Consider the following 20,184-nt stretch of genomic DNA (forward strand, 5'->3'; position numbering starts at 1 on the left):
GTATCAGGTTTTGATCCACACTTTTATACCATTATTTATTATGCTTTAAATATACATGATATTGAGATACCTGTATGCATATTAAAATAGCCACAATAAATATTTTGAAGGAAATATTTTACCTCTGGGAGGTAAAGCCCATTTCTAAATGGGCTCAGGGGTCATCTCCCTTCTTGCTTTTGTTTCCAGCTCTACACATACAAACATATTAAGCAGTACTGCCGCAGAATCTGGCTCACCACAGAATAAACAGACCTGACAAGTATTCACATCATCAACAGTATTTTAAAAAGAAGATCACCAAGAGTTTTTCTCATGCCTAGAACCACAGGAAACAATAAACACAGCTTTTCATTTATTTCTTAAGTTAGGATGCAGACAACACACAAAAATAGAGCTGATTCCCCTAACTTGCAAGATCATACTCACCTGATGGTCTGAACAACAAGTAGTGTCTTCGGACCAATGCCTTCTCAATCTTCTCAGTCATAAAAACTGAAGGGGGGGAGAAAGATGCACCTCTCTTCTCTAGCCATTATTCCTACAGGTAAAACAATTAGAGAATGACTTATTGAAGATCAGAATCTGAATAGAGAATGGGATTTAGGTTTCCATTATACAAATTAAACAAGAACATGAATGCCTGAATTAATTTAATTTAGAGCTCAACTAATCCTTGAAATTGTTATGATTACACTAAAGAGTGATCTTGGTATTTAGTCTCTCATACTGCAAAAAATAATACTGAGATTCTTTTTGCATGCAGTTTTCATTATCGTTTGTTGTTACTTGTACTGAAATACTTATGTGTATTTATTTTAGTTGTTTATGTTAGCCATCCCCGTTGCACTAGAATGCCACAGTTTTGTAAACAACATGTGAACAATTAAATTGTAACTATTTAACTTATGTAAACTCCAAAACAAGTTCTAGCTGTTAAAACGGAGCACCAACATTCAGACATTTGATGAATTTCAGAGTAAAATAAGGGTGTCTATGTGCCCTTAACACCCTAAGTTACTTGCTGAGTTCATACAGAACTATAAATCCACACCCAAACTCTCAGTACTGGGATGCTATGTTAAGTACTGCAGTTTACAAGGTAACACGAAAAATACAACATTCTCTCATTGAGGCAGATGCAACAATGTCAGTGGATGTAGACACCAGAGAACGGTACACTATGCAGGATAAAAATACAGTTCAATTTCAAAATGCATCAGGTCTTTGCAAGTCACCACAAAGCTATATATTGTTTTATTTTGAAAGGTCATCATCTGGACATGAAGGTGTCAGACAAACACTGAGCTGAACCAAGAATTTAAAAGTCAGCACCCAGGGGGTATTTGCTACAGAGAATGCTTTTTTGAGAGCCTTGATGCGCCTGTGAGTGTCTAAAGGGCGGCCGTGGGGGAAGTTGAGAGAGGGGAAAGAAGAGAAGGTGAGGATTTTTTTGGTTTGGTGTGGTTTGGGTTTTTTGTTTTCTTTTGGACTGGGGTTTTGGTGGGGTTTTTTTGATGTTGTTCTTTTGTTTTTTAAAGCTAGCCTTAGCTAGAGAACAGGCAGTCTTCAACGTTGGCACACAGGGGTTCAGGGCCACAACCATGAATCAGAAGTTGTATGCTCTGTTCCCAAGAGCACTTAAGAGTACTCCAGATGGGAGAGATCTCATTACAAGCTTGTCAGAAGTACATCAAAGAATGCCTTGGATTAGGGAAAACAAAACAAAACAAACAAAAAAAAAAGATTTATATACTTGAGAAAGGTAAAATCTGGGAGAAAACTAGAAGCAGTCAGCACAAGCTATTATTTCTTATGCCACAGACATGAAGTTTCTTGCAACTCCTCTGCCTTCACAGTCACAAAGCAGCCCCCAAATGGACAACAAACTCAGTCCAGCAGAGGCGGGCTAAACACACTGCAATCCTGCACTAGGGATCAGTCTTGTGGTAAAATGAAATTCCTCTCCTTCCCTCTTCTTTCCCCAAACTCGGGGGTACATATGGCGTACACACATAAGGAAGCAAGAGCGACCATGGGAAGAACTTCAAAAACAACACACAAACAGTAATGGGAACATGAATACAACTAAAACCCATTCAGTGCTGCTGTGTTCTGTGGCATGGACCAGATGAGTGCTGCTGGCTCTCAATATACATTCCCCAGTGTTCTCCCTTTGGTCTACAACACTGAGGAAGACCATCTGCCACATTTTTCCCTTCTCTCACCCACAGACTGAACTTTAAGACTTATGAAAAGAAAATTCAACATATTGATAAATACTAAAATATTCAGGATACCATAAGCTAATAATGTATCTACAGCATTCACAGACCATTGTGCTTAAAGAATGAGAACCTGAGAGCGACATGGACTCAAATAGATGTACAAGCATGAATAGAACTGCTTAACACACACACACACACACACACACACACACACACACACACACACACACACACACACACACAAAACTAGTCAACAGTATAGATAACAGAGACTTCACACTGAAGTACACTAAAGAAGATGTGATTACAGCGGATTCTACTTTTGAAACCTTTTAAAGACTTCATAAAACCTTTTCTCCCCAGAGAGATGTGCAAAGCCGATTAGTTGGAAGGAAAACAACAACTGGGTCCTCAACTCCCACATGGATCATTGAGGTGCTCTTCTATTAAAAGCAGCATACTGCTAACAAGTAAAATTATTTTAAAATAGACTTTTTTGTTATATACAATTACAGGATGGCACTGTGTCTGAATCAGCTATCAAATGGTTTTGATCTTGCAGTGCTACTACCTGTTTTATAATACTTTTTCCTTCTTTCTTTCACCTTCTCTTTGTCTATGCACCAGTCCCATAAATACATATTTTACAAAAAATAGAAAAGTGAGATATTTCTGTTCACTTAAAGATGCTCTCTACTGCACTTCATTCCCTTTACTGAAATTGGAACAATCCGAACAGTTATTTGCTACAGAACTACAAAAAGGAGTCTGCTCCTTTTTTGTTCATCTTCTAGAACTTGTTTGGTTTTATTAAAGTGGATTTTTAAATATCTAATTATCTCATCTCTTCTATGCAGTTATATTCTTTAAATTCTACAAGTAGAATAAGCTTATCTAAATATATATATTTCCCTTCAAGATCTTATTATCATCCCCCTTTTACATTCTATGTCTTTCATTCACAAAAGAGGCACAAGAAGACTGGAGACTAGCAATAATGAGAAAAATGATTCATGTTTTGTGTTAGGTTTAAATTGCAAGCTCAGGCTGATCTGCCAAGGAAGATAGGTAACTGCCTCAACCTAGGGGCAGATTAGATAACTCTCCTGAATGAAAAGGTCTTATCTCCATACACAACACAGGGAGAAGAAAAGGGATGGAAGGCAGGTAAGTTGTTTCACCTTTTATTAGGGAATCAATATTTTTGTTTCTGGTTAGCTGCTTCGGTGGCATCATGTCCTGTTTCACTTTAGGAATCATGAGAACATAGTTCCTGGTTTCAGTCCCATTTATGCAATTGAATTTCTGCCTAATCTGAAGCTCTCCTTACAGGGATCATTACGCCTTGTCTGGCATCAGTCAGCATTCCCCACTTTGAGCAAACAGGCAAGGATGGATTATCAGATCAGTCATTACTGTTGTACCCCTAAAAGCTGTAATTTGACCAAGATCAAACAGGAGAAAAAACTTACTTTGGTTCCTATGTTGTTCAGAAATTGCTGAGCCGCAGGTTTTGATGGAGGTTTATCTCACTTGCATAACATCAGCTGCTGCGCTACACAAGTGTCTACCTGCCTCATGTGAAAGGCTCTGAAATGAATACTTCTTGATATCTTTCTTTCCCAACCAACCATAGCAGCAGCAGTCAACTTCTTACAACAAATCTGTAATTAAATTAAATAGCACAGTTAAATTAGACTCAGATGCTCTGAGCTGTTGCATAGACTTGATGATATCTCTGAGACACCAGTGTCATTTTTGTGGAGAAGAGTTAATCTAAAAGGCCCCAGCATGCGCCAGCTGCTGCCTTGTGCAACAGCTAACATTACGCAATGCTGGCCCAGCAAAACTCAGACCCTGAGCACAACTGTCCTCTGTCAGGTTCTCAGCAGCTACTGAGCAGCATGGGAATCGACCCAGCTAAGGAAAATAGGAAGTGGAGAAATGGGACATCTTGTTTCCAACTCCGAGCTGAAGCCCTCTGGGAACGTCAAGGATAAATGGGGAAAGTCTGAACAGCACTTTTTCTCTTGCCTCTAAGTTGTGGATAATAGGGAAAGCAAAGACAATGGAAGATAATATTATTTCTCTGTGTGGTTGATTCTAAAATACTCAATATTTAATAGCAGTTGAGTCAGACAAGAAGGCATAGACTGATTTGGCAGAAAAGCTGCCGTTTAGGCTGTAACATATGAAGGCGGTCTATTTAAACTTTGCATTTCTACACTCGCATAGCTTTTAATTCAACAGGAAGGGGGAAAAGACAGCATAGGTAATTGTACTTTTGAAAGGTTAGGAAAGGAATCAGGAGACTTTTGTTATATAGTGACTTACAGTCTATAGGGCTGCTCTCACTGAATTGAACCTGAATGAAGCAGACTGCTTCTGAGCCACACATGGCACTGGAAATAAAACCAATTAAATGAATACATCGGGGTGGAAGGAACCATGAGAAATCATTTTTTTTCCACTGTAAAATGGGGGGGGGGGGCAACTGGAATATTTTTTAGCAGAACTGTTGCCCGTGGGGCTGAATGTGAAACCTACAGCTTGCCATGGATGCTAACCTCATTGAGGAAGTTTCTTTGTGAACAAGAGCTTGAGTTCCTAGAACATGGAGATTGTATAGTGGGTATATGCGTATTTTATTAATGATGTACCCAAGACATGGTTTTGTACTGATATGTGTATATTATTGAAATAAAGAACCTTACAAGATCTTCTAATGCAACCAACCACCAATATCCCAAAACCACAATTTTTTTCCTTTTTGTTTAAATTCTTTGGAAAGAATGCCATTAAGGTAAAATGAAGATGACAGAATTAACAGTGCAATAAGGAGAAGATAACTTAAAACAGAGTTCTGCATATATTCATTCTACGTTCAGTTTCTGTTTACATTTGCAATTTCATAAAATTATCTGTTACTGTATTCTCAGGCAATAAAATTCCAACAAAAATGTAGCCAAAACACAAATATATAAATATAAATAATATAAATATAAATAATATAAATACAACATGACTGAGTTAATGTTACTGCTATTTTTGGAAGTTTAACTTTTGCTGTTTACTTTTAGTTTACACCCTCAACATTTTAAATAGCAGAAAAGAAGCAACCGTTGCTAAGAATTCCAGGCCAAAGCCTCATCAAAAAATCTTGTCCTCAGCATTGATAATAACGTTGAAGGACTGGTGATGTTTAAGACCTTAAAGTTAGCCTTCCTATTATCTACAATAAACTCCACAGGGTGGAGTTTCATTTTGTTTCTTTAGCGGTATATAAGATTGAGGTGACTTCGAGGACTTCTTGAAGCCATAGCTTTTTCAACTTTCATTAGCATTAGTGGGAATTACATCAGTGGCAGGATAAACTCTAAAATAATCCATTTTTAAATCAAAAAGCAGATTTAAAGACAGATTTCTATCAGTGCATTTTACATGACTATGCAAGGATTTTGATTTGATCCACACTCAGCAGGGGTGCCTGTTATTCAAACCATGTGGTATCTAGTTGGTATGCAGGGTATAATACTGCTGCTGTCAGCATTTGCTTTAAAATCTGGTGCAATATATTACAAAGAAGATTTGAATAATCATAACTAAAATTTGTTGGGAAGACTTGAAACAAAGGATTGAATGAAGTTGAAAACTTATGGAAACAATAAAATCTGAAATGTTATAAAAAGAAATTTAGTATCCACATGGGAACTATTCTACAACCTTCTTGGCAAATTTTAATCAGACATGCCTAACAAAAGTAATATAAGTAACTTCTACATAAACAAAAACATGCATACCTTCCAACAAAGGGATTAAACATTTTTTTAGGACTACCATATATAGGAACACTTGGTACAATCTGATGGCACTGAACTTAGAGAAAAATGCATAGCCAATTAGCAAACTAATTTCGAATACATATCTGTTTATCAGGTCATCTTTCACTATTTTCCACTGTGAAGACTATATTTAAGCTAACATGTATACAATGTAGTTCTACCAGTTTTATTTCATCTAGCTTTATTTGCTCTTATTAAACGTCAGGAGACACTTTTCTGTCCAAAACACGTACACTGATAACCATAACCTTCACAACCCACCATATTTAAACTTATTTAAAGTTTTACTATCAATGTTGCTATAATTTGGTATTTAGACAAGTCTGTGAGAAGTTATGAAGGAATTCAGATGAAACAGTTGTTTCCCAAAGAGATCTAAAGCTTTACTGTAAATTACACAGCACAGAGGTGGAAGACACCAGACTTAAAAATAGAGATTTGCCTCATAATAAATACTTTGTACTACACAGCTTACTGGTTCAGGGCTTTTCAAAGGCTTATGGAAACATGAATACATGAAACTCAAAGTTAAAGAAGCTGTGTTAACAACTCTTTAGAGGTGAAGAAACTAAAACCCTGGGGACATTGACCAAAATTTTATAGAAATTGTGACAGTATGATAAATAAAACCTGCATCTCGAATCAGGATATGAAAACTCATACCACTTTGACTTGCAGTTTGTGCTTCAGAAGACTGGCCTTCATCTGCATGAAAACATTCTTCCTTCTTTACTCAAGCAGTGAAGTCATCTCTGCAAAACTTTACTTGCATTACTTCTAACATCTTGAGAGCTGAAAAGTGATGTGGAAGCATAAGAGCACACCTTAATATACAACATACAATGGTTCCAAGCATGGAAAGAACTGCAGGAAGGATATTTCAGATAGTAAAATGTATTTTGCATTATTTATAGTGATATTAAGCAAAGGAAATGAGACCAGCGCTACAGGATTTGATTATTAAAGTTGTCTCATGTGAGTCCTTTTGCACATTTAAGATCATCAAGATCTTAAGATACAGAAAGGATACTCTTAACTGAGGTAAAACCATCTTTCTTACAGGTGTTCACTAGTCTGCTGTAGACAGCAATCCGATAACAAGTTCCTGGGCAGACAGACCTTGATACCAGTATGGTTAGTCTTTTATTAACTGTGTTCAGAGGAAGTTTTCTAGTATCAGCAAGACTAGACTCTACCACCAACTACTGGTATGTACTTGATTCTGCTTCAGAACAAATTACAGGGTCTTTTGAGACCCTTTCCAAGATATTTTTTTTAAAAACAGCAAGATGGGTATTATTGTTAATACATTAAGTATTAAAAAAAACCTGTGACCACAATGAAATATTAAATTCTACCATGACAGACAAGTGTTTTTCACTGACATGAACAAACACTGAAGTATCCAAGTTTGTTTAGGAAAATGAATACAAAAAAATTGAGACTGAATGGAAGACTTGGAAAATACAGACATAATTTTCTGCTGTTATAAGTTATAGTCAGTATTCTTTTTCAGGGTATAGATTCTATTACAAATCATGAAAATGATTTTAAGGGACATGTTAGTATTAACCAAGGATAAATGTTCTGGTGACAGTACGCTCAGTTGTTCTGCTGGCAGAAGAAAAATGTATCTGAATTGTGCTTTTGCCACTTTATCTGTCCTACTGATTGGCATGCACTTACTCATTTCTTCTTCTTTTTGGCTTCAACATAGCCACTTGTACTTGCCAAGTCTGTGGTATAATCCTATGGAGATGCACACAAAAGGAATACATCAAAATAGAAAACTCAAATATTTCCCTCCGTTTAACCCATGACAAAGATTCTAAAGAAACTTTTCAATTTCAGTTTTGAACTATTTTCCTTCCATTTGTATGGATTATTTATTATTTTAAACAAAGAAAAAGATGGTTTATTAAAAAGTAATGATGAAGCAACAATAAGAAAACAACAACGTATCAACAGTAAACTCAACTGTGCTTTATTCAATGCTTCATTCTCAGCTTAGGAAGCCAGCTTCCAAAGCACAAAAGGACCAGCAAGATGTGGGGATTTTGGACCTTCTCTTAAGAAATATTTCCCCCACTTACTGTCTATCTATACCATTTATGTAATAGAGCAGACATTTATTTTTATGTTAGACAGATAAATGGTGGTATTAGAGCCCAAGGTGTCTTAAAAAGCAATGTTGTAGGGACTTTATTGATCATGAAGCACAGAACCAACCATCAGACATGGTACCAGAATGCATAGGTCATGCATGTTTCTGGCAATAGCTTTCTAGTCTTTTTGACTACTGATCACCACACCACATGGTAGGAAAGGTGTCCAAACTGTTCTTCCTGTAAGACAATATGTGCAAAAGTAGTCACTGAATTTAATGATATAACCTCCATAAGCAGCCATTACTATCTAGAACTACAATCCAGTCAAACATAACAGACAAAGAAAATTTTTATTATATGAACAGAATATTCCTAAAAGATGTAAAACTTACCTCATCTCAGTTATCCATTTTGCACCAGTAATACTATTTCTCCCAATTCCCTCCTTTGATGGACCTATGCCATCAGTTTTATCCCTAATACATGACACCTCGTGTTTCAGTATATCATTCCTTATATCCCAGCCCTCAGTATTCCATTGTCATTTCTGATGACCACAATAAATCACCTAGGGATAACTATTGCACCCATAGGAGGACAGAATTTGAGATCCAATTTCAAATTCTATTTATTTCAGAATACCAGTTTGAGGATGGAGTTCAGACAGGAGAGACCTATATCCAGAGGGATTCTGAGGGTACGTGCAGTGAACTGGTTGAATCTCCAGCTTAAAAATACTCCACGCTCAGGTAGGTACTGTGCATTCCCAAACACTCCACCAAACACAAATCCCTAAATAAGTGTAAAAGTTAGTGTTAGGCACACATTGCCTACTAATGTGGTCTGTGTGTACTGCAATGCTGCCATAATTTCATCTTTACCATTACAGATCTTCTTTCAATTCAGGGCCCTCAAAAACTGGGGTGGTGGTGGTAGAAGTTGTTCTTTAGGTTTTTTAAACCACAAGCACTGGGAAAAAACTACAATTGAAGCCATAGTTTGGGTATAAATAATGACTCAGACAACTGGTTTTTATTTTCATTTTTGTTTTCACTGACTGAGAATGTAAATTGAACTTTAGTGCTATTGTGCTTTGTTCTCCCTCTTTGTGAAAATGTGTTCTGCATTAAATTGCGTGGATAAACTAGAACAGCTCCAAATATCACCCTTCAGCTTTTGTATAACACAAGAGCCAAGAAAAGATAGAGAATGTGGTTTTATGACCAACAGATGGTGTAATTGGTATCATAGATGTTTTTATGTCAGGGGGTCGTAGGTTCAGCCTCCATCTGGAGCCTTCTCAGATCTGCTGTGTAGCTAAATGATTAAAGAAGCTATATTGGGTCAAAAACACAACCACCTGCCTGAGGGTAAAAGTATTGCTTTCTTGATCTAGCTGTTATACTACAGTTGCCTCCCATATTACAGTTCTCAAGCAACCAATGTGCCAGTTAATACCAACAGGATTCAACAAAACATTCAGCACCAATTTGCTCATATCCTTCAAGATTCACAGTAATTTTTGATGAATCTCACAAAAGTAAGCCTAGTTTTGCTTACCTGAGTGAAAAGCTATTCTAACTCAGACTGATAAATAATTGCAAGAGGCCAAAACCCAAGGAAAAGGAAACAAGTATGCTCAATAGACCTTTAGAGATTCAGCATTGGTCAGTTGGTCAAGGTGGCTCACATCTCCCAATCAGAATTAGGCACATTTGTATTCTTATGGTAAAAAGCAACATTAATACTCAACACAATTGGCCTTAGCTACAGTTTCTGGATTAGAATCAGAATATCAACAGAAATGCTCTAATCCTAGAGTATTAAGGTTATGTCTGGTTTACCTCACTAAAAGGGTGTACAGACAGATCAAAACCAGTAATTTATGCACACAACAAGGTCATCAGTTTACTTCCCTTATGGGGTAAGTATTAGCAGTATTAAATGCACCAAGTCAGTGAAACCATGACTTCAGTGGAAACCAATACTCGCCCTTCCATGAGGCGGGGATTCTACATACTCTTAGTATTATCATTATGTGGTGCACCAAACTTGCCTGGGTTACGTCATAATTTAAGTGCTCTCTATAGTACTGATGCCAGAGAGCTTACCTGGCTAACACTGGAAACAAGTAAAATGTTTCTGTCTAATAAAAAAACCCATGCAAATTACCATAGTTTCATGCAGTTCTGCCACAAAGCATCCTATTACTGCTCACAAACTCTGGATAGCGGTACTCCTATGCCAGACAGAAACAGCAGTCCTGGATCTGAATTTTAAAGATAATGACACAGGTATGAGTCAAATGCTTTCCATTATCACATTTCATGTGCAGGTACATAAAAGAACAGTAAAGTCAAACTCTCTTTCAAAATGTCAAAATGCTCCCTTATGTTGTGTTTTAAGGATTCTCCCATGCTAATGAAAAACTTGGGATTTATTTGTACTTTAAAATAAGCTTTAACACAAATTAAAAGCTAATGTTAGATAGACTGGCTTGTTTTAAAAATTTAAATACAAACTCTATAACTTTAAGTGAACATAAATGTGAAGAAAACAACATGTGATCTCATTACTAGTTTTACAAGTTTCTCTTTCCCTATATGGCTGAACTGACAGCCTGCTAGATCTCTGCAATCACTTCCTGAAGATTTCTCTGGAAAACCTACATACCTGAGGCCAAGCTTCAAAATCAGAAATTTCAGCTGTTGATAACATGCAAGATTATGTGCTTCTTTTTGCAGATCCCTAAACAAAATATATATATACATATGTCTTCAGAAGGCAGTTGGTTATTAATCACAGGTGAAGTTTTAACTGCACTTTCTTCAATGCTAAACATGTTTTTGCATAGGGGGTCATTCATATTATATGCATTTACTGGTATAAGAAAAACTTGAGATACAAGTGAGAAAAAAAAGGCTTATTTTCTCTCTCATATACACAAAAAAATGCATTTCTATTTATTTTTACTTACCAGAAGCAGTGAAATATTTTCCTTTAACAAAGGAAACATACTCTCTCTGCTGCAGAGCACTTTTCCTAATTGCCTGTACTATGGGAAGGATAACAAACACCACATCAATGTAATAACATGTATTTCCATTCCAGTCATCTCTGAATAGCTGAGACATTTCAAGTGGATGCAGGATTTATGAAAATGAGTAATTTTAGCTGACCACACCAAAATATTTATACTAGCTGCCAAGCATATTGCCTAGACATTGCAGTGCCTCTAAGTAGGAAACATCATCAACATAATTATTCAGCAGCCAAGAAAACAAGTTTGTTAATTTAAGTACTTCTATGTTAATTCATGTAGCCTGTCTTCATGGGTATATTATATCCCTTGATTACAGCTCAGGAATATCCCACAGTTTCATGTAGTTCTTGGAAAAAATCCATATTGAAAACATTTTACAAAAATAAATAGGCAGAGAACTGCAAGTAATAAGGAGGTCATACATCCTGAGACTGTTGTGAAACACAGCATGTTGCTCCTATGCTATCTGAGAAACCTAGCTTGTTCTTGCATGAACTTCAGGAATTATTTTGTAATGCCAAGGCAGTGGATAATTTCACAGGAAAAGTAATAATGGGAAGACAGGACCCACACCTAGATCTTCCAAGAAAACCTGAAAATTAACCCCCTTTCACCTCTAGGTTCTTTGGGTAAACACATGAGCACTTAAAGTTATCCATTGGTCTAGAAGTTGCTGTTCCAGTGTCATCTGTGTCAAACACAGATGTTTCAAACATCTCTCTTTGCCATTAGTGCCTGGCAAAACAATACCGTGATGTCTGTGAAGAGTAAGAGAGCAGGATTAATCAGGAGCCTTTTGGGCTATGTTGTGTTGAACAGAGACACAGCAGCTACAACAGAGCCTGCTTCCACAGCAAGATGTTCTTCCTCCACTTGTCTCCTCAAATCCATCAATACTACCTTCAGGGATGATAAACAAACACACAAAGGTGTGTACTAGCAGCCTAAGACTCTTCTGAGGCTACTCCTGTTTTCTGGATGTAAAGGGCTGTGTCAGTCCCTTCAGTCACCAAATAAGATACTCAAATGCTAAACAGATTGGGCATTGTGCAAGTTTCAAGCTGCCCATCAACAGCTCCACAGTAAACTACCCCAAAAGCAAATGTTGCTGCCTTTTTCCACCTGTGACAAGAAGAACTCCTTCACCCATGAGTTAGCTTACTACACCTTTCTTCTGCCCTGCTGGCCACACAAAGAATCTCTGTGGCCAAAGCAGTACACATATACTGAACTTTTTTTTTTTTTTTTTTCCTAATTTTAAGGGTTGAAGTAGCCAAAACTTTTTCAAACCTTGCCATTTGATACCATCTCTTACCTCTGCTCAAAACTGTTAAGAGGTTGTTTTTTTTTTTTTACCTAGCTGTTTTCAACTCTTTCCTTAGCCCAGCATAACAAATGTATTTATAGAAAGATGTGTCGATACATAATAAAATTTCTTTGTTATCACACATCGAACTCTCCTCCCAGGCTGCAAAGGGTATATATAACTTCATTCATTTGCTAATTTCCATATGATTTCATAGTTGCATCTAGTTTTGCTGTGAGGTGAGTCAACATCACTATTTTTTCTTACAAACAGTTTCTGATATGCAGCAATTTCCAGTACTCAAAACCAAGCTCACCATTCTCCAATGTGCATTGTTACTCCCTAGACTTGGGTGGACCAACAATGAGTAAGCAACAATTCTGGTGACAATTAACTTCTGTAACCTAGTCTCATTACTAGTGATAGTTAGGATCCTGCTGTCCATTTTCTCCATTGCAGAGCCACTGCACCACTTTGCTTTCTTGTATCTTATTACTCTTAACCAGTACTTAATGAGCACTTTATGTTTCATGTTCAAACTGAGGGCGCCTCAAATACTAGCAAATTCCACCTTTGTAAAAAACATCACTATCTTGCTGTCTTCAACTCATAGCATGCAGAAAAAGTTTCCATTTTTGACCTGTAACTCCAGCATGTCTGATACTGCAGATGTGATATCTTACCCACACTTCATTCTATGGTTTCAAATAGTAAAAAATTACTAAAATGGCAAAACTGGCCTTCTGTACTTAGAGGTGATCATTGACACTCAAGTCATTATGCGTTACTACAGATTTCAACTTACGCTTCAAACCCCAACAATGTGTGTATTCTAAATTGCACAGCATTCACCAGCACTATGCACCAAGGAACAGATGATCACTGGAACTAGACTGAACCCGAGTTACAGTTTCATTGCAATCATCACCTAATAAATCCAATTCATTTGTACCATCATATTAAACCACCAATTTAATGCAACTTTCTACACATGCCTTGCCTCCCACCAGTCAGACAACAGTAATAGGCTTCTGCATTTAGGAAATTCGAACATAATCACTAAAGCAAGGTCTACTGCATACCAAACACTTTCACTGCTTAAAAATTTTTTTAAGCAACTAACAATTTATTTTTGGTGGCTGTCCTGGAAAATGAAGGGAAAAAAGCAGGAAGATGACTGGAAAACAAAGGTGCAGGAAATAGCAAAAGCTTCAAGAAACAAGAGAGCAACTTATTTAAATAAGTTCTGATCTTTTAAAATCCCTAAACATTTTAAAATTCTTATTCTTAAGACAGCAATTTAGGTATATGCAATTAAAGTATGTAAAATTTGCTTATTAACAAAGTTTGAAAATCAGCACATTTCAGTAAAACAATCTGCATATGATCATGCCTATAGCTTAACTTCTTCCCTGTAGTTCTTTTATCCATGAAAAAGTCAGGAAATTTGTTATTGCAAATGCTGATTACTGTTTGCTAGCTATTCTTTGTGTGTAGCTTGACCATGCAAATCTAATCATGGATCAAAATTAGATCTATAGTCTTTCACCAATAAGATATTCTACCTGAACAGTCATAAATAGGAATTTTGTTACCATCGAGCACTACATAATATCAGCTACTTTAAAGGCCACTTAAATACTCCCAGATTCTAAGCCTGAAGGCTGCATACGAAGGTAAGGGGTATCATAGTCTGTTTAGATTCTGTAACTGAAGTTCATGTTCACCATTGACACCAAGGCAAGAACTTTACTCAGTACAAACATGATAAAGACAACTGAAGCTAGCTTATAAAAAAAATATCCTGGACAAAGTTAAAACAAAAAGTTAATATTTGATCTTTCAGCAATTAACTGTACAAAACAGCCATTTCATTATCTTGTTATGTGAAAGAACAGGAAAAAGTCCAAACCACTAAAAAGTGATGACAGGAAGTCAAAACCACCTCTCAGATTATCATGAAGTGCTGGTGTTACTTCACCTTTTTTATCCTCTCTTCAGCATCAGTCTAACATGTACTTATTGTAATGCACTGCATTTAAATTCTTTCTCTTGCATTCCCATCAACACATACTGTGACATTCTTTGGTAATCAACAAAGGCCTTGCTACAAAAGAAACCCAATTTTGAATAGTGCAAGTGTCAAAAATTATTGCTATTTCCTGTCTTGAGTTATAATAATCATAGAACTACAGAATTGCAGAACAGCCCAGGTTGGAAAGGACCTCAAAAGATCGTCTGGTCCAACCTTTTGTGGGAAAGGGAGCCTAGATGAGATTACCCAGCAACCTGTCCAGTTGCATCTTGAAAACCTCCTGCGATGGGAACTCCATCACATCCCTTGGGAGGTTGTTTTCCAGTGACTGACTGTTCTTCTCACTGTAAAAGATTTCTTTATGTCAAGATGAAACCTTTCCTGGTACAACTTGTACCTATTGCCCTTTCTCTTCTCCATGTGGCTCCTTGTGAAGAGAAAGCCTCTGTGCTCTTTGCAGATGCCCTTTTAAGTACTGGAAAACTGTGATGAGGTCTCCCTTGAGCCTTCTCTTCTCCAGGGAGAAGAACCTGAATCCTTCAGTCTTTCCTCACAGGGCAGGTTCTCCAGCCCTTTGGTCATCTTTGTGTGCCTTCTTTGGACTTTTTCAGTCTGTCCTTGTCCTTCTTCAATTGTGGAGGCCCAGAACTGGACACTACTCCAAGCGCAGTCTGACAAGTGCTGAGTAGAGTGGGATGATCATGCCTCTATCTCTATTAGTCATGCTCCAAAATGTTGTCATTTTTGGCCTGCATCAAATGTATGTTAACCAGTGGATTATACATTTCCAATACTACCTAAGTTTTTCCTCTGACTCCAATACTTACAGGGTTTCACCAACACTGGATCCCCTGTTGGAAAATGCAGCTCAGTTATCTAACGAGCATGCAAAGTCAGGTGGTAACACCTTTCATAGCAGGGGTAAATAGAGAAATCTTATCCTTAAAACACAGTAAGCAGAACTGCAGTATTTTCTTCTGTAAACGTCTTTCAAAACCAGGGCATATGTCATCTGGACTCAAGAGTTTGTTGATACATCAGAAATTCTATACTGGGTCACAGCAAAACTCTATCTGGCCCAGCGTCTAGTTTCCAACAGCAGTTTTCCATTAGTATCTGCTACCCAAATATTAGAAATTGGTCATGTAGAGAACTGTCCTTCCCTGATAGATACTTCAAGCAATCTGCAGCTCAGCTAATCTATTAGTTTATGTGACTTTTATTATGCATATTTTGCAATGACGTAGCACACACTGGACAGGAAACTAAAATCTGAAAAATCCATCAACAGCACGACACAGTAAGTCCATTATCTTATTAGCATGAAAACTGCTGAAGAACATAAAAACACAACAAGAAATGTTATCCAGACACTTCCTTTTATTAGGACACTGAAACAGTTTAATGTACAAATGCTTTGTGTTAGTTGTAAATATTTCCTGTTTAAGCAGCATTTACACCTCATGTACATTTCTTGAGTCATCTTAAGATGCAAGAAACTTTTGCGGTAGCAACTTCATAGATCAGTGAATGCCAACACTCCAGAGCCCCATTTAAAATAATAAAGTCCAGATGGAGTGACAGAAAGGAGACAGTACACCATTCTGTGCAGTGACCGGGATCATATTTCAAAGGGGGGGGGGGGGGGCGGGGATATCAAAGTTATTCAGCCATACCTCTCTTTCTTTCTTAATACTCTCCTTATGCATTTCACCTCCTACCCAAAAATAATGATTACTATAATAAACAGAAAAGGCATCTGTACGTTTTCCTATAAAAACAATGAACCTACACAAATAACAATTAATCATTTTTAAATATTCAAGGAAAATAGATCTGTTTAAAGAAAAGAATATATATGTATCATGTAGACATGTTTCTTCAAGCCAAAATACCTTCAAAGTATAAATTCTTTCCAGTCCATCCCAGTCTTCACATATTGCAAACAACTGCTTTCATCAGGACAATTTCAATACATGCCCACCTTATTCCAGTTAAAATGCATTGCTTCTCAACTACCAGATACTAATCTTTAGTAAAAAAAAAAATTAACACCTATCTTTGATCAATATTTATTATCCTGATGCTTCCACTTAGCTGAAACTCTGTTCCAAATACTTGGCAGGGCAAAATACATAAATTAGTTGAATTAAAATTATATATATATATATAAAATTTTTTTCAGTAGAAACTTTGAAGTTCAGGATAAGGCCCTTTGGTGTTTGATTCACCTCACAGTATCCTGCTGCATAGCTTTCCATTTATTTACTAAGACCCCAGCCTTGCTCCCACATCTGAAGAAAAGGATGAAAGAGTCCCACTTCATCCAAACATAACCACAAAGCAATTAAAACAGGCTTGTTCATGTAGTTATCAGCCTAGAGCACTGAGAACTTCAGCACCTTAACAGGCTTCTGATTTTTTAATGTCAAAAGTCTAACCAGAATCACCTCCTGTCTCCCTAACCCCAACCAACTTTTTTCCACAGAGCCATCCTTCTGTTCATCTGCTTGCCATGTCAGAGACATTTATCAAAAAAGCCAAAATGAAGAGGGACAGACATGCTTGAACTGACCAGGGATAGCTCTCTCCACCAGCTACATCTCATAAGCATCTTAATTTCTCAGAGACCATGTATATAACCTGTCAGTAAAACACACATTATAACAGTACTTCAACTGCTAACAACCACAAGGTGTTCACTTTAGTGTGATTTAAATGCTTCTTTTCTATACACTTGTAAACAACAAATATGGGCAAAGGCAGTTTTACCAATGTTTTAATGCTGGTTATGTCTTTGCCAAATGAATCAGATGATACTATCTCTTAGCAACGTACTTGAACTTTTGTTTCATCAGAACCACTTAGTCACAGCTTTGAAATTGCCTGAAATTCCACTCTGCTTCCTGCCAATTTATGTGGTAACACTTCATTTCAAACCAAAAAACAAACCCAAAACCAACAAAACAAACCCATGTATCTGAAGATTGTTGCTAGTTCTCAAAAAGTGCAACAAAAAAAGTCCTCTCATTTGCAGACAATCTAAAACAAAATGCAAGAAGTGAATACAGATTCTGCAACCTAGTACTTCAATGCTAACTGGTGATTTGCTTACCTTCACAGGTTTACCTTGAACTCCAAAACCATTTATTATGCTGCATTGGAATCCAAGTACCTCATTGTTCCCAGCTTATACATCAAAGGCTTGAGTTTACCTGAATAATCAGGTTTCAATTATCAAACCAAAAAAGGCTCACAAGCTCAAAGTATAGTGGTAAGTTTTAATTTCCATTTCTCACAGTCTCTGAGGGTCTTGAGAAGGTTGAAAAATTGAAAGAAACTTGTTCTGCATTTCAGTTCCAGTCTGTAAAATGGGAATCAGTTTCCTTCCCCATATTTCTGTACTTTTAAATTGTTGGCTTCTCATAGGCTTTTACTCACAGTTAATAGAGAAAAATGTAAATGTCAGTGAAACAGGAATACTCTTTCACATTGGATGAAGGTTTCTCTACATTGCACAGATAAAGATTTATCTATTTTAAATAGTCAAGCAACAATCAAACACAAAGGTGCCCCAACACAACTTTAGCTGGTTTATCTGAATGTACACAGGTGAGAAGTTTTGAAAGCCAGTGCAGAGACAGTCACTATGAACTGATGGAGGCAACATAGACTATGCTCATCTGATGCAGAATATTCAACAAAATATGGTTGATCATACTACAAAAATCCAATGATATGATAAGTAAAAATCTGAATCAAACATGATTAACTTTTTATTTAAACAATGATGTTTCTCAAAAATAGTCCTATAGTCCTTGTAGCAGCAACCAAAAAGGCACATAAGTACAAACCAACCCAGAATACAGATTAGGCAGAATATAAAATTTTTCAACAGGCATTCTTAAAGCAAAATCCTGAAATACATAGCTATAGTTTTTATTTCATAAAAAGGTAGAGCTTACTGTCATCGTTCCTTACCAGGTTCCTCTGATTGGTGTATCTGTCCATCTGCGCTTATTGAAAATCCTGACAGTAATACCCCAAACATTACTATCCAATTACGTGGGGATCTTATGTGCATGTATTGAGTTTTATTTCAGTAGTATTTGTACCATCTAAACTCTTACTAGCTATCTGTGAGTCTTCCCCTGTAAGGAATAGCTGTTTAGAGATAAAACTTAGCACACACCATTTTAGTGCTTCGAAGTAGTTTGACTAAGCTAGTATTTAGTTGCTGTTTCAAAACATTGGTTCATTCTTCATGTTGCTTATGACTCCTCTTCAAGACTGGTGCAAAGCCCCCCTGGCTGAGCATACTATAATGGAATTACACCAGTTTCACAATTCAGAGGTTTCAGTTTAGATGCTTTAAAGTTAATAATATGAAAAACCTCACCCATAATATCAAACATGCATATAATTACATATGAAGTGAAGGAAGCAAATAGTATTTAATATGAATTTACGATTTAGATAATGGAGTTCTCTGGCCAGGCAGTCTTAAAAACTGGCTTCCAAAAATGGCTAGAGAAAGATATAAACAAAAAATAACTGAAGTTCCTCCTATGATTCAATAATAAATGATGTAATATAGCAAAAAATTATCTCTTAATATGTTATTTTCTCCCTTTTGGCAGTATTAGGAACAGCCTATCTTCATTGGGGGCGGGGGGAATAATTCCTTGAAATTTATTCGAAGTTCCTACATTCTGAGAATATGCAGAGAAAATGATACATTTTAGATGTTTCTAGGGAAAACTGAATGCTCACATACATTTCTGAAAACATTTAAGGGTTTAAAGAAAAAAATTTAAAACTTTTTAAGATGCAACTTATGAAATAGTCCTGTATGCAACAGTGATATTTTAAGGAGTGCTAGTAAATGGTAGAGTTTGAATTGCAAGTACACTGTGTCATTCACCAGTTCCAAAATTCAGCATTCTTCCCGTCAATGCATTTGTACCATTCTGGAACAATCTTGTTACGCAGTCAGGTGTCAATGCCATCAGCGGAAGAACTTGAACATCTGAAGTGAAGTCACTATACAATGTAAAACACTTATCCAGATAATGTGAGGCAAGAGGAATCCAAAAGTCTAATTCAATACAGACTGTGCAGCTTCCTTAAGAAGTGATGCAGCTTTGTCCAGTTCTTGTTCTGTTTGTTCCACTGTTATCACTACTCGAATACTAGAAAAACAAAACCAGAACATACACAGTAAACTTTACTCCTTGCCTTCAGCTTTAGACTTTTCTTGTACTAATTTTAACACATTAAGATCACTATCTCTAGGGAAATTATTATGAACTCAAATTCAACCAGAAACAAGACATATGACTAAACAGAAATGGTCAGACTACTTCCCTCCTCCACCGCCTCCCCGAAATTTGATTATCTTTTTTACCTGCAGATGTGCAGCTCATGGAAATGTGCCTGGTAACAGGCAACATGCTGATCACTGAGATTCAGGTAGTTTTGATATGTTATTTCAGGGTACTACCATCCTGTAACGGTCCCTGAAAATGTACCTCAAAATGGAGCATTTCCCATTTTTTACAGGACTAACGATTCAATCCAAAACAAAACCCCATCATTGTATGATAAGAGATAGAGAGTCAT

General features: G+C 36.8%; 1 protein-coding gene across 1 annotated transcript in view; it reads right to left on the minus strand.

The window, feature by feature from the left end:
* Nucleotides 1-15,996: 15,996 nt before the first annotated feature.
* The window catches only part of SPTLC1 (serine palmitoyltransferase long chain base subunit 1), a 38,453-nt gene continuing 34,265 nt past the window's right edge, over nucleotides 15,997-20,184 (minus strand). Inside the window, exon 15 of the mRNA XM_082335523.1 lies at nucleotides 15,997-19,754. Coding sequence (XP_082191649.1) covers nucleotides 19,661-19,754 — 94 coding nt within the window. The 3' untranslated portion in view covers nucleotides 15,997-19,660. The remainder of the gene's footprint in view (nucleotides 19,755-20,184) is intronic.

Source organism: Platalea leucorodia (assembly GCF_965183815.1).
Source record: "Platalea leucorodia genome assembly, chromosome: Z".
NCBI lineage: Eukaryota > Metazoa > Chordata > Aves > Pelecaniformes > Threskiornithidae > Platalea > Platalea leucorodia.